This window comes from Falco rusticolus, chromosome 6, assembly GCF_015220075.1.
Source record: "Falco rusticolus isolate bFalRus1 chromosome 6, bFalRus1.pri, whole genome shotgun sequence".
Classification (NCBI taxonomy): Eukaryota; Metazoa; Chordata; class Aves; order Falconiformes; family Falconidae; genus Falco; species Falco rusticolus.
This window is the reverse complement of record NC_051192.1, coordinates 68,789,828-68,809,714: the sequence shown is the minus strand read 5'-3', so window position 1 is coordinate 68,809,714 and position 19,887 is coordinate 68,789,828. Positions and strand designations below refer to the sequence as shown.

The window sequence follows — 19,887 nt, the reverse complement described above, 5'->3', positions numbered from 1 at the left end:
TATGTTAGCTTACTCACTAAAAATGTCTCGCTCCATTCTTGTGGTTTTAGCTTCCTAAAACTGTAGTTTTATAAGCTCTGATGTTAAAACCATTCAACTAGTAGGGCAGAAACTTGAGCAGACATACTATCTTTCAGACTTATCCTGAAGAAGAAATGAGTTTGTATTCAGTTACTGCTCCCTGCCTCTTGCAAAAATTAACTGTGGACTGCTGCTGGTGAGGCTCATGACACAGGGTTGGCATGTGTTCTTAACTAAAGAAAGAACACTAATACTTTTAGGTTTTTGATTTTACACCACTTTTTTTCCCCAATTCAATCTCAGCTTTCAACAAAAATCCACAAAGTGTAATAAAGCAGAAGTTTCTTCCCCTACTTCCACTCTGAAGTACAGAAAGCGTTTGTTATCCCTTGGCCACCACAAATTTTTTGAATAGTCAACTTTCACTCCACTGAGAACCATGTCATAACAGCAGACTTTCCTGACATGCAGGAGTTACTCAACGGAGGGAACTGGACAGACCTAGTAACTTAAAATAATTTCCATACTTCCATATAGCAAATACTAGATAGGATCTATGACACTGTTTGGTGGGATTTGTTGTTGTTAAGTGGACCTTCCTCTGTGGTCCTCAGGCTTCTCAAGTCACTCAGGTTCTTCCCCCAAACCTAAAACTACTCAGGATCCATTGACCATACTGTCATCTGAACTGAGTAGTATATCATACTTTATAGATATAAAGCTGATTTAATGCATTCAGTACTCAGTTCCCAGTACAAAAACCCGCTAGTCCATTCACTTCCTGTCTCAGAAACAATGAGACAGAGTAATACACACAGTAGAACTGGCACATACCTTGAGAAATAAAAGATTTTGTTCTAATGAAAGAACGACCCTTTTTCACAGCTGCTTTTGTCTTTTCGAGTCCATCTTTGGTACCTTCTCTAGCAGCTCTCATAAGCTTTTGCATCTGTAAAATAAATAATACAGTCTACATGTTCAGTGCATAATAGGTACATATTTGACCATACCATACAGAATGCTTTTGATAAAAATATCTTTAAAAAGAACACTGTCAAGTAGTTTAGGCTATAAATATAGCCCAAAGTCAAGGGAATATATAGTAAGTACACAGATCCATCAAAGCTCAGATGCGAGCACCTGTACTCTTTCTTGATAAAAATCAGGCCTGGAGAAAAGGACTTACTTCATGACAATATCATATGCAAACCTAAATAGCAAAATGCTTAAGAACCCTTCTGCATCAAATATCTGATCTCAAAGTAGTGTCAGATGCTCAGCTTTACATTATATAACAAATACTACAAACAGGTCATTGATAGTCAGGGTTCTTGCCCATCTTCCAATGTCCCACTAATTTTGCCACAGTATTTCTGACCTAAGGAAATCCCCTAGAATCAGTTCTATATTAACTATATTGTTAAATAAACACTGTTTTTCAGAAAATATTACAATAATTTCATTAATTGAAGAAATAAGTGGATTGAATTAAGAATTGCATAATCTTACAGTACACTACTACAGCAAAAAGAAATGCATGCAAAAAAATAAAAATGAAGTGTTGTTTTGCTAGGAAATGTTTATTAAAAACTGCTCTGTACTTTTCCTTTCCCAAAACATCACCATGGCAAAAATTCCCCACCTACAGTCAGAGCTGTGCTGACATCATCAGTGACATCAGAACACAAACAAAGCTGTCTTGCTGCAATCAGGCAATTTCTTGGTGTGAGCCAAAGCTTTTAGCAAACCCCCAGCCTTTTCATACTGGCTCCATTCAGAATGGAGAGCAGGGAGATTCTGAGTCCCGCAGTTTGATGCTGTGTGACTGGAGAGCCAGGGTCAGGCTAGCCCTGTGGAGCTCGCCTGGGTCTCAAACAGGTGCCGGGGCCAGATGCCTGGCTCACACTCTGGGTAAGGGCACCAGTCAGCAGTGAAGAACAATGCCCTGTCTCATCTTCTGAAATGATTACCATTAAAAATAAGCATGAGAAAGGTTTTTGACAAAGTAATTTTAAGACAAACTGCACAGTAATAATCCAGCACATTTAGAATTCATTTCATACAAATTATTGTCTGCTTTTTCAAGTTATTTTTCAAAGAAAAAGACAACATTGTCTGTGTTGGAAAAGCAATATTTAAATGTAGCTAGTTACAAAAATCAACTACACTACCTTCAGCTCATGTTTTTGCTTTAGTTGCTGAATCTCTACTGCTCCCACAGTGTTTGCCATCAAATCTTTCATCTTTTTTTCATAATGCTCCTTTAAACGCGTTAGGTCATGAGAAAGCTACAGTGTATAAAAAGACATAATCTTTTCAAAAAGCCTGTAGTGCAGACTTCATGCTAAAGTACTCACGTATATCATGCATGCTGCCCCATCTGCCTACTGATACACAGACAACTGAAGGAAAATTATCATTTAAGGAAGCTCCAACCCGACAACTAGACCATCACTCCTGTGCATCGCTGAACTTTCTGAAATTCAGCTAGGTGACTTTCTGCTACACCAGCAACTACGTAAAGAGAGGGGCAAAGCTGCTTAGGCTAAGCTAACTGTGTATTAACTACATTGTGCATATCTCTTATAAACCATATGGAAACAATGCATCAGCTTTAACCGCAAGCATCATTCATTGCAGCACAAACCCTAGTGAGTGTCTTTCTGACTATCCTTCAAAACAGAGAATCGGAAGAATTCTGAAATTCTGAAGAACCTGTGGAGGTTACTGGCACCTGAAAAGATGGAGACTGACAGTGGCAGCAAGTCAGGTAAGGAGACACTAACAGGGGAGGATGCAGTGTCTTGTAATTTCCACGTGCATCTGTCATAGCCTTATTGTATGGCTATGGGCATAACCATCTTGTACATAAATATATCCATTTGCAAGGTAAGGAAACTATCGCAGAGAAATGCTTTGGGATACTAATGAACATTTGTTAAACATTTTGAGCAAGCCAGATGAAACAGTTTAAATGTAACCAGAAAAAAAAAAAAAAAAAAAAAGAAGAAGAAAATGTTTGGTGCACCCTACAATAGAAGTCCAATGCAAAACCCCTTAGCTGGATGTCAACAGTTATTTGGCAAGAGATAAAAGCATCAGAAAAGAGAAGGCCTACTGAGTTAAAAACAAAGGGACAGGTCCAGGATTTAGCTCCACTAGGCTGGGTCAGGATGTGATTACTTCCAACATGATGTTTCTGGCATTACAACAGTATAATTAAGAACAGCATCTGGTTCATAGACTAGAAATATTTAATACCACAAACCCCTTCAATCTTAAACAAACAATAATAATAATAATCAAGAGTCATAATGAAAAAGTGACTTCGTGGAAAGTCATACCAGCACTTAAAATTAAAAAACCCACCTCAAACCTTCCCATGCTTTTCTATGCGCACTAAAAATAATAAGCCAAGCAAGTCCCTCACAGTCTCTGAAAGGCTATATATGTTATTATAGCATCCACCACAAGACCTGAGAAGGGAGAATTAGTGCAAGGAGTGGGGACAGAAAAAGGTATAAAGTTGAGTGGTTTCTGCATGTGTTGGAGCGCCAGTGCAGGGAGGGTTGGGATTTTTTTGTATTGTTTGGTTAGGGTATGGGGTTTTTGTTTGGTTGGGTTTTTTATTTCAGCAATCCTAAAGTTTCTGTCTTTCCTCGTTCTCTGCCAAACACCTTCTCTAGTTCCCCAACTTTTCCACCTCCCAGTAACCCATCCAGGTGCAGCAGCCTCTCCATTCACCAGATAATGTGTCCCTGGGCTCCTCACCCCCATGCTCATAAGGCAGTCCTCAAAACCTTTTGTCACAAGCCTGGAAAAGCCAGCTTCAGGGCAGTGCCCCAGAGCACACCGCTCTTGTCCCACCACTCCTCGGTCTCTTGCTCAGACACTTTGTGCCTGATCCTGGCACCATCCCTCTGAACCCACTGCCAACAATTTCCTGTGACAGATCAAAGTATACTTATAAGCACTTAAAAATGGAAACCTTGTTTTGTGCACATGTGTAAATGGATTCCTATGACTACAGCCAAATCTGAAGCTACAGAAAAGAGGAAAAGATATTAAAAAAGAAAAAAAAAACCAAACCCAAAAACACAAAACCCAGCAACCATGTTAAGACTCACATGCAACGTCATCTCCGAGTCTCTTCCAAAGTTATTTTAAAAAAAAAGAGAAAAAAACCACCCAACCAAAAAAACACCCTCAAGAAATAAACAGCTGCAATAGCTTAAACTTGTTCTAGCCAGGACAAAACCAGAGGATAAGCACTCAGCTTACAAAGTGCTGATTTGGGTACGCTCAAGTCTTGCAATTAATTGCTCGCTTCCCAGTTTCCAAAGGGCGGATGTGGGGGGAGAGCAAATAATGTATACTGGAGGGAAACACAGTGAGGCTTTTATTCCTATCAGGGTAAGAAACCTGCAAAATGAAAGTAAGGGTCCCATGGAAGAACACCCTGGCCACTACCCCTACATTCTCCAGCCATGGGGTGCTGGAGCAGCCAACAGAACGCAGCTGTGAGGTGGCTTTTGGGCATCTATCCCTAGCCAGGACACACCAGTCATGAGGATTTTGCAGTGCTCTGGGCACTGAGCCCAGCCCTCCCTGTCCCCCACTGTGCCCTGCACCCCCATCCTCCAAAGCACTCAGAGCAGGGAACTGGCAGTGGGAGGCTGCCCAGGTCCCAGGCAAGACTTCCCTCTCACAGAAGAGGCACGAGGGCAGAAGGAGAGAAGGCAAAGCAGCAAGAGCATGGGAGTCTGGGGCTCCTCCCGATCTGCAATCAGACAGATGCAGCACGGACAGGCACCCATGCCATCAGTGTCTTCCTCCCTCCTGCAGCACAGATGCGGCCAAAGATACTACACTAGAGGCATGTCACAGATGGATCACTTTAATCATGCCACCTCTCTTCTTAATAAATGTACGGGCTTCTCTTTGATCACAAAAAGCTTTCACTCTGGGGGGTGGGGTGGGTGGTGGTGGGGGGGGTCTTAAGCTCAGTCACCTTCTAATAGTCAAAGTAATACAGATCTGAGACAGAAAGGTAGGGAACACTGGTGAAAATTTTGTGACTTTTGAGCACCTAAAGCATCCCAAAACTTCAAGTCCTGTCAGGCTTACCCCTATTTGTGCTTCACATTATTTTCCACACTCATTTATCACTTACACTATCCAGCAGCTGCAAAAGAAGAAAAGGTGAGGAACTGCACACAAGCAAAAATAATCTCATTTTTAATCTCACTTTTATCCAATTTCAGGTTTTTTTCCTTTTTCTAAGGAGCTTCTGTTTAATAGTTTCATCTTTTCTTTTCCCTGTTACATTTCGCTGCAGACTGTCACTCCCACACTGATTCATGTCTCCTTTAAAAAGATGCTGTTGGCATTTGAAACTGGATTGAGAAGGGAAATACAGGTGAAAAAGGCAAGTGCTGGAAATCAGAATAACATCAATGGCTGAGCAGCGCTGTGGGATACATACATGTCTCTTGTGGTTGCCTCGCAAAAAGGAGCTGGGAATTCCATTTTTACCCTCAGAATCACTCTGTTCTTCATAGCTTTCAAACTCACTTGAACTCCACCCATACTCCAGCGAGCTGTTTCCACCATCATCACCATTTTCAACATCATCATAAATCATTTCCTCTGCAAGAATTAAACAAAAATTAAAAAGCTACACTGAAATTTGTTTGTTTAAACACTAAAAAACTTGTTCAGGGTGTACTATAACAGAACTATATAGACTTTTATACACACATTTTAAAATGTGAATTAAATCCAATATTTCATTGATCGACAAGATCAGACCAAAGCAGCCACTATGATATTTTATGACTCATCGTTCTTGCAACTCTACCAGTCACTAGCACTCTCGCATATCTGCAGGTTACCTTACACATAATCTAGTCTAAGAGCATGAACTATTAACTTTTTCAAGATATAGAATGCTATTTTGCAAAGGCTGACCAAAATATAACCTGTTAAAGACACGGGTCTTTTTGTTAGCACAGATGTCAAGTACAACAAACACACTCAGAACAGAATGGAAAATTCTTAGTGCCAACTCCGTATCAGGAAACGGGCATCCACTCTACATGAAGCATCGTTTGTCTACTACAAGTAGAGAAGTATGGACACTTCTGCCAGGGATCCCTATTGTCAGAGGTTATAATGCAGTATTTAAAACTGTCTGATATTATATTCACTAAACGAAAGTTGTGCTTTTAATTTTAAGATTGAAGTTTATTTAAATCGAGAAAAATTGTACTTGAAAAGCTGACATATTTTACACATCCATCTAAACCCTAGATTCTGTGATTGAAATACTACATTTTGACCAATAATATTTTAATATGAACAGTAATTAAATCCTTGAGGAATCTCCTCTAACTAGGAATAAGCAAATTTTAAGAATTTTTTTTAAACTTCCATGCACATCAAGACTGCTCTTAAAATACACTTACTGAAGAAGACAATTTAGTAGTAATCTAGCACAATGAATGATTTAAGAGAACCATCATATTAAATCAAAATAAGACTTATATAAAAGTCAAACTTCTGCAATGCCACTATGGGGGCAGAATTTACCCAGTGATTTGGTGAATGTATCTTGTCCATGTGCTAATGTAGACTGAACTCTTACTGTGACTTTTTTGGAATAGTTGTATCTTCCTGACAAAATATACAATTAATAAACTTCAAGACCATGAACACACAAAGATGAAGTTTCCCTCACTACCTATTTTCTCAGAACCTTACAATGTCTTTGGGGACAAATGGAAAGTCAAAATTTTAAGTAACATCTTCAGGGTTAAGCTGTAAATTCTGATTGAGATGCTCAGTAGAGCTTTGCTCCACATCCCATACCCCTCCCCAGCTCAGCCTCCTGGCCTTGGTGTACGTGTTCTAAATGAGCAGTGACAGTGCAAAGATGTCCCTGCCCAGAGCAACACAGTCCACTGAGGGACCTTCCAGTAGGAAACACTTTCAAGTCATGAAAGTAACATAACACTTACAAATTTAAAAAAATACATAAATCTCAGTAATAATTTGTAAAACACCTCACTTGAACACCACTACAGACAAGAAATGAAAATGTTATAGCTTTAAAGATAAATGCGGTTTTCACACAAGAGAGCTTAAGTATTTTCTTGAATCATTAACAACTTCAGTATCAAACACCTACAGCCCTCAGAGTCGTGACAAGTAGATGCAAGTCTTCCAAGAGTTAGTTTAAATCTGAACTTTGTTAGACCTACTGATTATTGACACAATATTAATTCCATTTACATATATTTTAGGTACTTAATAAATATATCCATCCAGTATACATGCACATAATTCCATAATACATTGCTTTTAACATGGACTGTATTACAAAGACCTCAAACCTGGTTCAGAGTCTGAATTTTCTCTTGGCACATCATCGTAAATTACTTCATCTGGGTCTAAAAGCAAAACAGAAACAAAACCAACAACAAAAAAAAAACAAATTAGGAAATCCCTAAAATTTGAATGGGAATAACAGTGTTTAAGAGGCATTTCAACCATTAATAACAGCTCTAGCTTTTGGTCAGCCCCGAAGTGGTCAGGCAGTTGGACTAGATGGTCACTGTAGGTCCCTTCTAACTGAAATACTCTATTCTATTCTAAAGAATTTTGCTTATATTGGCATATAGGAATATGATGGAAATATAATTCATTCTCCACTAGCATTTTGCTAGTACATCTAATCATCAGTCACATAATAAAATAATGCACAAAATCAGTAGAAGGTATTTGTGAAATTTCACACAGTTTTATCTGCATTGGTTATGGTGACCTTTGGTAGCCTGAAAACAAATCCACTTCAGCAGCCAACATTTCTCTCTCCTTTTTACAGCATTACATTATGTTCTGTGTTTGTTGAGGGCTGCTCATTGCTTTAGTAAATGGCCATAGAGAAGTTGTAATACACATTTTTAACAAGAACCACAGCTAAATAATGTAATGATCATTATAGTACATTAAGGAGCAGAATGAGGATGCAAATTCTTGTCACTTCAAGTGACACATAAAACAAACCTTCAGTCCAGTGGGAATAGCTGAGAACAGGCAGGATAACCTGTCCTCAAACCACAGGGTCTCTCTTCTGGTTTGAAATGCAGCTGTCAGCCAAGAGCACACACCAGGAAAAAGTGGCAATTCCTTCCCTTCCACCTTCTCCAAGAACTTATTTGCCAATTACGGCACGAGAAGAACAATTTCATACACAGCCACAGAGCAGACTCTGAACTGGAGCAAGTTTCCACTACACACATATCGATGGAGCCATATGATTTTCTTAAGGCAGTGACAAATGATTCCACAGACTCCAACAAGCACTCCATGGAAAAGTGAATGCTCGTTTTATTCTAAAATACACAATTTTATTATACTGTTGAATGTTTTAACCGGTATAACAAGGTTCTGGAACATATCTGAAAAAATACAATAAAAGTGAACATGGACATTCCTATAAAATATACATGTGCATATAGTTACACACATACTGTTGATCACAACTTAAAATGGACCTTCTTCTATAGTTGTACTTGGGTGCTCACTGCTACTTACTTTCCATCCATGCTGTATTTGCAGGATCTGCAACCCACTTGGCCAGCGCATCATCCTCTCTCTTGTCCTGGTTATCTTCACTTGAAAAAAAGGCCATAAAATAAAGGCATTAAAAGCTACACCACAATGTTTTTAAATAACTGTGAAGACAAGACAATAAATATCTTGCTGCCTTTCAGTTCCTACTCCATGGCTGCTGATTACTCAAAAATGCTGCTTCAGTATATAATTAGGAGATTAATAAACTATTCTATTTAACTGTCTGACAACTTGTGTCAAGAAATTGAAAACGCTTCCCTTCCAATCTCAAGAAGTATTTTGCTTTTGAGCTCTTCAACCAGAATACAGAAAATTCTTAGAAAGCAGTGAAGTAAGTGCTGCTATTTCCCTGTAAATAAGACTAAAGACGTTCTGGGGTACATCAGAAGCCACTGGGCTTGACAAGTCTGTTATCCTTTGGTTGGTGCTGGTGAGGCCAAACCTGCAGCAGCTTGTCCAGTTTTGGCTTCCCAACACTCCCTTTCCTAGGGACATGTGGAAAAATTGAAACTATCTCTAGGGAGATGTGGAGCAATTAAAGTCAGGGACTAAAGCACATGGCCTACAAGGAAAAAGCTGGAAGACACGGAACTTGTTTAGTTCAGTAGAAAGGATGCTACAGGGTGATCAAATAGGTGAAAGAGAGCACAGAAGTGATGGAGTTGGGGTGGTTTTTTAGTTGTTTCCATTTGTGTTGGGGCTGGTTTTTTAAGCGCCAGATGATACACAAAGAGGAATGGTAAACAAACTGCACATTGGAAGATTTGGTTTGGACATCAGGGGAAAAAAAAAATAGAAATCACCGAAGGGTGGTACAGCAGAGAAGACTGCCCAGGAAAGCTGCAGCGTCGCCATCTAATGACATGTTAGCAGTGGTCCTGCTGAAAGCAACAGGCTACACTACAAGCACTCCAGTAGCCTGTTGCTAACAATGCTATAACTTTATAGAAATTACACCTAATTCCTTCCAAAATGTCATGCATGGTTATATATATGAGACCTCAACCAGTGTTGATTTTGGTACACAAACAGAATTAGAAGTTAAGAAAATAAAAATAAACATGGAAGCTTCACAAAAGAAAAATAGAATATTTATCAAATGTAGGAATTAAGGTTTTGTAGATCATTAAAACATGCTGAACTAGCAATCACCTATTTTGAGGCTCCTCTGCGTTTACAGAATTATGATGACATTCTTCAGTTGCTGACTGTGTACCTGCTAATTAGAAAAAAAATATGGTTACAAAAATGCTTGGAATAAAATATCAGTGTGTTTCAAATGGTACATTTTAGCATAAGAAAGTGATTTTACTAGTTCACTGCTATGAATAATCTACTTCTAAACTACTTTTATTCTTAACCATGTCTACAAAAACTTACAAATTCCTTCACACTATCCATTTCTGCAAATGAAAGACTTCAGAGACACAGCAATTTGGTATAAAAGCTAAGAGGAAATTACAGTGTCTGATGCATTTAATTCTAATCTCTCAAACATAGTCCTCTACAGGTAACAGCCACCACACAAACATTTGTTTTACTTGACAGTATTCCTAAGGGTGGTATACAGCAAAGGCTGCAAACAAACCATATCACAGTCCATAGAATTATAATAGAATAGCTGCCTACCTAAAGAATAGTCTATTCAAAATACAAGAAAGAAAAAAGGGTAAGATATGGGGAGCTTTCTGTTCCTCCTGCTCTCTTGACATTAAGCTGTCAGCTTTGCCAATTCTGGTTACAAAATGAGGATTGTTCCTGTTTCTGTAATAATCCATGGTTATTTCCCTTTCAGGTTTCCTCTTCTGTCTTAAAATTGTACTAAAGGAGAAACAGAATTCATCAAATCATCAAAGAAAAAAAATTCCACAGCAACTCTAAATCCACTAAGACTGGAAAATAAACAGAATGGTGTGTAGAAAAGGTAAAAGGGACAGGAGCTCTGCCAGGACCTAGATAAAGCAAGATAAGGTATGTAAAGAAACCATTTGTCTTGAACACTGAACTATGGCTCTAGAAATTATTTTGTGACATTAAAAGGGAATTGGCATCAACCATTCTTAATGGCATGATATGACAGAAGTCTTCCCTTGTACTGTATGTTGTAATACAGTGGCAGCAAAACAAAGGTCAAGCAACACTAACTTAAAGAATGGGTTGAAAAAGAACTGATTGTGTACTTTCGTTTTTTCTTAGGCATCTTTACTTAGGTATCTCAATCCCACTATGGGAAGCAGAGTCCTGTAAGATTTTTTTTTTTTTTTTTTAATAAACTGACATTTTCTTCCAAATCTGGCAAGAAATTTTAGTTCATACTGTAGGATAGTGTTCTTTTTCTATTTTGACACAAAATCTCTCACATATGTCCAGACTGAGTGCTACACAGGCATTTACAAAACAGCAAGGTACCTGAACTTAAACAAGGATTCCCCTTCAAATAATGTGCATAAATACAGTACCTTCTTCATCTACAGAAACACTGCGTATTATGACAGGACTGGAGTATGCTGGCAGTATCAAAGGTAAATTAGATGGCACAGCATAGCCACAGGGGACAGGAACAGAATATCCACCGGACAAGTTTGGACTTGCACATTCATCTTGAGGACTTGGTTCTGGTGACGAGGATGGATCCTTGTCTTGGATCGGTGAAATATTTATAACTGAGTAGGGATTTACTTTGGCTGGCGTGCCTTCTGCAGCAGGTTCTGATGTTTGTGGCTTCTCACCGTTTTCTAAATTATCAGCCCCTGAGATATAAAACAAAAAAAATAACATTTTGTTTTTCATACCTGTTCAAGCTGCCTAGTAGTGCTCTTTGCAAATATCCTAAACACCAATACGATCCTTACTTTACAAAGTTGCTTGGGATCTATGACTCTCAGAATTGCCACACAGTAGCGCTATCCTCCCCATTTTATAGACAAGAAATGCAACAGCAGCAAAAGAAGCCGAGTTACAAGGATGCCTATGGAAAAAGAACGACTGGATTCCAAATTCTGAAGAGTAAGATTTCTGACAAGTAGCCAGGGTCCTCTTTTGCTTGTCATAAGCACACGGTTCAGAACAGGCTTAAACCCTAAAGGTTAAAATGTGGATTCTAGATGGATTTGAATCTTATAAACACAAATGCAAGAAACATTTTAGGAATAGCCACGCAGAGAGAAGTTGACTGAAGGAACACTCCTCAAATAACAGTCCTGAAAATGCAATGTTAAGAAAATGAGAAAGAAAATAACTTTCCAAGTATTGCTCTTTGGAAATCAATTATTTTCTGTTACACAAAGTTCCTGCTATTACTTGAGGCAAGCTGAGGTACAGCAGAGCCAAGGGCCCCTCTGGAGCAATCTGTAGAGCTGCATCCCAAGTGATCAGAAGTTTTTGAGCTGTTAGTACAATTCCACAAAAGGGTGAGTGAGCAATAGACTTTCAAGGAAAGATGGTGTTTAAGTTCCAAGCTGCACAGTCACCTGAAGAGGTACCTCTTTTTAATTGCCATTAGCACAATGACTTTGCTTACAAAAGGATATTGGATCAAAGTCAGCAAAATCAGCTATTGTCCATTTGAGCAGAATACAGCGATTTACAGACCACATCTCAGCACTGGGAACACCTACATGCATTGTAACAAAGGTTTTAATGTTTAATAAAATAACACTTCTGTTTATGAGTAAAATTCACACATTCAGACTCCATTTATTTTTATGCATGTCCTCTTAAGGTCAGCAACCAGCAAACTTAGCTGTGAAAGCAGCTTATTTCAAGGCATCTACACACCATTAGAGCTGCAAGGGCATGAAGTTTTCCTACAACGTGGAACTGTGACTGAAACAAATCCATTGGTTTGGATGTCACACTTGGATGGGAAACCTCACAGGAGTTACATATGATGGTCATTTGCCTTGTCGAATCTAATCTACCATCAGTGTAACTGGCAGGAATATTTAAAACACTTGTATGGTATTTCCATGGAAAACTCTTTTTGTAAGTATCTTTATTGCATGGTATCTTCCTGTAGTCAGTCTTGACTATTTAGCCTAGCGGAGGCACAGCCCAACAGGCTGACTTACCTGTGGCATTAGCCTCTTGGTGCTCTGTGTTATTTCCAGGACCAGGTGGCAGTGGCACAAGGGCTTGCCTGTCTGCTTCAGGTATCTCATCTCCACTGTCAAAGTCAAACTGTTCTCCCTCATCCTCCTCTTCATCATTCACACCCGTGGCTTTTGGTTCATGCTCTAGAACTGTACAGAAAGACACACTTCTGATTATTTGCTTTTAATAATGATTTCATGGGACCAGTAAGTGTTCCACATTATGAATGAAGCTTATACAATGAACCCTGAGATTCTGAGGTTACTGGAACTGAACAAAAGCTCCTTGACTTGCTAATAACTTAATGCAGTTTTCAAAAAATCCTTTAGTGTGAACAATGTATCTACTTGGAAAGCAATTAAAAAGTGATAATGCAAATACCCTTGCTTTTCTCATAATGAAACCAAAACACTTCCAGGAAAACACTTAAGTAGCCAGTTTTTAAATAAGAAAAGTTCACAGAATAATTTATTTGTACAGGGACTTTGGGACTTTTTAACTTCAAGTCATTTTTCCTAACCCAAACTTCTAAGTGTACTCCTTAACAGTGTCAAAATGCCAGTGATGGTAACTTTCTTCACACACACCATGAGAGACCAGCAGATTGGTTTTCCTACTCCATTCTGAGAGTTTTAAACTAACGACCTTATGTAACATGCTATTAGCCCTATTGCCACACACTGTGCACTTTGGTGGAGGTGGGCAGGTTGACTTTTCAGTTCTTACCTTTGAAGAAGCAGAAGCTGCAATAATTACACCCTAATCGCTGAATCACAGAATGGTCAGGGTTGGAAGGGACCTCTGGAGATCATCTAGCCCAAACCACTGCTAAAGCAGATTCAACCAGAGCAGGTTGCACAGGATCATGTCTGGGAGGGTTTTGATATTTGTGTAAGATATTTGCATATGTTGATAAGAACCCCTCAGTTCTTCTCCAGGCTAAACAGTCCCAGCTCTCCCAGCTTTTCCTAGTAAGGGAGATGCTCCAGTCCCCTCATCATCTTTGTAGCCCTCCGCTGGACCCTTTCCAGTAGTTCCCTGTCTTCTCTTGAGCTGGGGAACTCAGAATTGGGCACAGTAATAATATGGGTAGGAAATGGGAGCTTGGGGTTGTTTCTGTCTTTGCTTGTGAAGACCCTGCAGCATAGATTGGGCACCATACACAGGGCTAGGGAGGGGCAGCAGGAAGAAGTGCTGGGCAGTCTCCCTCCATGCTATTGTTCTTACTGCAGGAGCCTGGAGAACCCACAAATATTTAACCCTCCTCACTGCCTTACCTACGGCTGGTTTTGCTGTGTGTTCACATCACAAGAAGCCTGCCCACAGCATCCAAAGCTTCTGTCAGAGACACTGCACAGAGAAGGCATAGCCAGAGCAGCTGCAGAGAGATTCCCAAATCTGCCAGCCTCCTCCCTGTTTCCAGAAGCCTTCACTGCAACTCCCCAAAACAAAAGGGCTTTACCCTTCTCCCCAGACCTGCCTTAGCTGCTCTCTCACCTTCTGTAGAAGAAACTCTTATCAGAGGTCATCTTGAAGGCAGAAATGTCGTCTGTGGAAATTTTTTTGCCCAGCTGACCTTCATCCCAAGCTCTTCCCCAAACCCATGATCGTTAACTTTTACAAAGGTGTTCAATATCATATTTAAAATGTTATGAAAACCCCACATAACTATAGCATAAGAATATATACTAAAATAGTTAAATATGTAAATACACCATTACACTATAAAAATATATGTTCAGTTGATAAGGTTTCCCCTGTCCCCTCTTCAGGTAACACAGTATGAAAAAAAAAAAAAATCTTGCAAGGGCAATTGGATCTCCTGAGTCATGACGATATTATCAGGTTTTCTACCATCCAGGACATGTTTTGTATCTTTATGATAAAACCCACACAAACTACAGCTCTAGGCTGCTTAGATTGTCATGGTAATCAGCATTCCTGCCAAGGCTTCTGTTTCTTCAGGCAGGCTGAGCCAGCATATTTTATCACAGCCACAAATAACAAGATCTTTCATGCAGCCTCTCTGCAAGAGAAAAAATGAACTAATTGCAAAAATAGTAAGGAACAAAAAAGGAGTTATCCTGCATTTATTGCCTTGGTTTATGGTTGAGGCAGCAGGACATTTAATTTTGATGTTTATCCTTCTGTACAAAGTCAACCTTTGGATTAAGGCTTTTCATTTTTGCTTTTCTCCATTAGCAATGTTTATTTTTTTCCTGAAAGATGCAAAAAATCCTGCAGAACTCTTCCAAGTAATTCAAGACAATCACAGCATTCTTCCCAATTCAACATCCATCTCACTAGATTGTACTACTAGCTGCTTGACAGTAATGGGGAAAGGAAAGAAAAGGGTGGTGGTAGTATTTTATTTCTGGGTTTTTCTCAGTTTCTTTATGTTTTCAGTATGTCTGTGTACTTCAAATTTGGAAAACACAGACTTGTGAAATACTAAGTAGAGTGGGTTTTGTGATTACCAGCCTGTGAAATGTTGGTTAGTCACACAGGCTAGGCAGATAAGTAGACAGCAGTCACAAGCAGGTAACAGCCACAAAACCACAGCTTTTCACATACATGCACTGCTATCTGCCACCGCTCACACTGTACTATATAAGTGAACCACAGTAGCAACAACCTCAAATACATAAAGTAGTTCTGTCGGCACTTTGTATGGTGGGTGGAAGGGAAAGACAAGGTTACTGGAACGAGCTGATCATTTCTGCAGGATTAGGACACCCAGGAAACTGGGGCATTGCTAGAGCAAGGCTCAGCTCAGATATATGAACCCACACACTCACTGGAGGTGAATTCTAGACGTTGGCAAAAGAAAAATTATACATGCTTACAAAACGTTCGAGCCATGCAGGGAAACATCTTGGGAACAGCAGGCATCTCTGAGTTTTTGAGGCTGCTAGGTTAGGGAGCTTCTGGATCCAAATACTTCCTTAGGGCGTATAAAGGTAACTTAGGTATCAGATGCCTGATAATGCTCCACTCTAGCACTTTCACACTGATGCAATTCCCCAGGCACTCAAGTCCAGCACAGTGCCATTTGTCAGAGACAGACAAGACCTGCCACTGGCAAAAAAAGGTAATTTGAGACACTAAAAGCAAAAGGAATGACTCGGGACCCAGGAGCAAAACCTGGTCAACCAATGCACAATTCCTCTTCAACATGCCTCCTCGTTCCCCCTACAAAAGCAACCAACCCATATTTTATGATTGTGGGAAGAAATCTTAAAACAGGAATTGGTTTTCTCAACTCAGGTTAAAAAAAAAAGCAGTTGCAAATGCTTAAGGGAAATTCTTGCATTTCTAAAAGCTTCTATTTGGAGTTTTAAAGCATGAAAAAAACCCTGTTATAATGGGAAAAAAAATTGTCTTCAAGTTAAATTAAGTGTGAAAGTGTGAATTTAGGATTAGAAAAAGGAATATATAGTCTCATAATTGTTAGCAGAACACATGGATTTATGACTTTTTCCTGTGTTATTTGATGAAATTACTTTTTTCTTCAGCTTACTTAACAAACAAGTTAACTTAGGCTGTGTTTCAGAGACCTGATGGGACATAAGCAATTTTCAAGAATTTTTGGTTACTCTGCCAATTGCAAAGCATTCTTGGCACCATCTGTTTTCCCATTCATTTCCCTTAAATTCTTTATAGTTCATTGTAATACAACTAAAGAGTTAAGAGTTACATTAATTTGAAAGCTGAGATCAAGCTAGTGAAGCTTCATTAATAGTTTTCTTCAACAGTTTATTTTAGAGATATAGAAGTAAGACAAAATAGCTCTGCATATATAATCAAGTGCACTTTGGAGACAGTGCAAACGCCGGGGGGGGGGGGGGGGGGGGGGGGGGGTAAGTACCTCAAAACTCTGACCTCCCTTGCAATTCTCTAAATCAATAGATGATCCTGAAGAATTCAACTGAGCTTCTTCCATAGAAAACCATGATAAAGGAAGGAACCAACCAGACCCCAAGCAGGAATATCTTAGCAGTCCAGAGCACAGTATCAACAAACCTGGAAGCCCTAGACAGACACATTGCCATCAAGAAATATTCATATTTTATGTAATGTTTGAAAGATATCTTTAGAATTTGAAGTAAGGCTTCTGTGTAATTAGGCATGTTATCCTTGCAATCAGTTGTAGCCTTTTTTTTTTTTTAGTTAGCAGGGAACCATGGAACAAAAGAGGCAATGCATCTATTCTATTTGAAAGACTCCATGACAAAGAATTTTCTAAAGACTTCAGGACATGGTAAATCTGTATGTTCTCAGAAGGGAAAACTATTTTTCCTTTCTCCTTCTAATGTATTCACTGAACACCAAATTTTCTCGGTTTTTTTAATGATAAACAATTTTAGTCACTTTTACTATACCACCACCATATACTGACCAATGAAGAAAATAAGTGTACAATGCTTCAGATGGAAAATATCTAATTATTTTTTAGTGAAAAAAAATAAAATAATTGAACCTAAAGCAGACTGTCAGGGGCTGCTTGTTCTTATTCCAATGTGAAGTTTTAGAAGATTTATCTTTTTTACTCATGTATTTTGGATTCAACAAGTCATTCTGGACTGCACAGACCCACTGAATTCCCTAAATGTTTCAACTTTTTTACAAATTCTTCAGTATCTTGAAATACACAAAACTTTTCAGTTAAAAATATTTAAAAGTTTACTATCTCAGAGTATTATTAGGCATTATAAAATTTGATAAATTAAAAAGGTTACAAATCAAAAAAAAATGGCCAGGCATAGCAATCTGAGTCCTTATTAATTAACTTTGATACATTCCAGAGATTTCTCAGGTGAGATAACGCTTGCCTTTTCAGACCCTTATTTCTAAAAATCTGCCCAGCTCCTTATGCAAGTGTACAAAGTACTAGATAGAAACAAGAAACGGAAGTGCACAGATACCAGGAAACAAATGAATTTTTAAAGTTATCGTTACATTTGTAAAACTAACCATTTGGACCCAAACGTACCTTGCTGACTGTGCTCCACAATGAACAGGCTCCCAAGATGTTTGCTTTTTATTTCAGGTGAAATTTCATAGCAGAGGCTTGGTGTTTGTCAGGAAAGTTTGCTTGTGTTTGCCTTAGGCTAGGAAACACTCATGCCTGCGAAAGTTCCCCCATTTGTGTAAATGTTTGGGAAACAACAGTTGATTCACATTCAGCAGGAACTTACAGAAAAGATTTTAAGAAACTTGGTCACCACCAGGCAGCCTTTAGTTTCTCCCAGCTTTTTAGCGCTGATTAGACTGCATTCCTACAGCTAGAAAGTAACACAGGATTTTCTACCCACATCTCCCACTTACGACTGCTACTTCTTTAGTACCAGGAGAAAAAACCTGAACGTTCCATATACTTTTGCTCTGGTACCTGATTTGTACATCTCTCTTCTGCCCTTCCCCAAAAGACACCTCTACCAGCACCTGAGCGGCGATCAGGGGTGAGATGTACAGAGTGACTGAGCAGGGCAGGAGGCACCCCATAAGAACGCTGGCTTTTAGGAGCAAGTGCCCCTGCAAACATCACCCTTCGCTGACACTTTCAAGTCACAGCACATTTGCCAGCAGTCAGTGGCACATGCCACAGTAATGCAGGTGGAAAGATTCTATTTTGTTGAAGGAAAGAAACATCTAAAGCAAAACTGTGTATACAAAAAAACACGGGTGACCGCTCCTTCCCATCGGAAGCAGATCTGAGCTAAGGACTTTCATTCCCCTTTCACTTGCAGTTGTGCTAAGCTGGAACTGCAGGAAACCCAGGTCCCCGCAGTACAGGCACGCTGCTAATTACACACAGCTCGTGCACGCTTCCAAAGCATGACCACAGCCTCAGTGCTACAAGTCTCTGTGGAAAAAACCCCCAACAATACTAAACAGTACACATTCATGCAAAAAATGTTTCCAGTGATGGAAACAAAAGCAAAACCACATGAATTAACAGTCTCTCCCTGCAAATAAACAACAAAGAAATAAGTAAAATGCCTCTTTAGTATTTCATAAATACACACATTACTTACTAATTATGTTGTCAAGCATGCACAACAGATACTACTCTTCTGGATAAAAAACAAACTCAACATTAACGATGAAGCTGTCTGCTCAAGTTTCACAGAAAGACTGCCAATAAGAGCATGTCTAATACTATAAAATTTTATTTCTTGAAATAAAGCCCAGATCTGTGGATGTTTGGAAAGATTTACAAATACCAGAAACACCGAACCTTACAAACTACTCAAAACACTAAAAAATTAAGCTTGAAGTTAGCTAAAAATAAAAAGAATCGAGTTGCAAAAAATCACAAGTCTAACATAAAAACATTACCCATGAACTAAGCTGTCCAGAGAGCAGTGGCAGCAACACCAGCAGACCTGTACTCCTTTGCAACACCACAAGATGCTTTTCAGTGCTGGCTATGCTATAATTAGAAATGTTGCTATGTAAAATCTGCATTTTGTGACCAAATACTTTAACTGCATTTATACTCTGCACACTGTTGACACTGGTATTGCCTGCCATGGCCAGAAACATAGACCGAGCCTGGTCCCAAGCAGGTCTTTTCTACCTCAGCACCATATTAGTAGATTCAGCCATTAAAAATTCATCAAGAAACGTTGCTGATGTGCAGCAAGTCTGTAAAAGGATATGCTGTTAGGAGAATATGTACCACCATTATTCGGAAATCTGTGTAAGTACCCTGAAATACATCCATCCATATTAAAGGCTATTAGCATTCCATCAGTATCAAAGGAACACACTTAACAGTACCAAGGTCACCAGGCTGAATTAGTATAAATGGCACCAGGCACCTAACATGAGGTACAGCAGTCAAAACACAAAAGCTACTTTGCTGTCTGAGGTGCCCGTTGGTAGAGGTAGGTGCTGATGCTGGCTGTGCAGCTGGGCTCAGCCTCAGCTACTGTGCATATGAACTGTCGAACTCACCTACAACGTGCTGCCAAATGGACAATCCACACAGGGAATGGGAAGACCAGAGAGCTTTCATAAAACAGAAATCAAACAGCAGAAGGACTACAAAGTCATTGGGAAAATGTTGGCTAACCATAGGATACAAATGTCACATAAAGAAAAAGGGAAAAGGGAAATCTTCTAAGAAAT

General features: G+C 39.3%; 1 protein-coding gene across 4 annotated transcripts in view; it reads right to left on the bottom strand.

Annotated features, from left to right (window-relative positions):
* Positions 1-19,887, bottom strand: part of ARHGEF10 (Rho guanine nucleotide exchange factor 10) — a 117,080-nt gene that overhangs the window by 74,519 nt on the left and 22,674 nt on the right. For 2 of the 4 annotated variants that reach the window (XM_037392141.1, XM_037392140.1), the window contains exons 3-10: positions 12,729-12,899; positions 11,118-11,408; positions 9,811-9,877; positions 8,620-8,699; positions 7,416-7,472; positions 5,507-5,670; positions 2,193-2,309; positions 856-970 (exon numbers count right to left, since the gene is read on the bottom strand). In XM_037392141.1, coding sequence (XP_037248038.1) covers positions 856-970; positions 2,193-2,309; positions 5,507-5,670; positions 7,416-7,472; positions 8,620-8,699; positions 9,811-9,877; positions 11,118-11,408; positions 12,729-12,899 — 1,062 coding nt within the window. The remainder of the gene's footprint in view (positions 1-855; positions 971-2,192; positions 2,310-5,506; positions 5,671-7,415; positions 7,473-8,619; positions 8,700-9,810; positions 9,878-11,117; positions 11,409-12,728; positions 12,900-19,887) is intronic. The other 2 variants (XM_037392142.1, XM_037392143.1) reach the window with 2 other exon arrangements.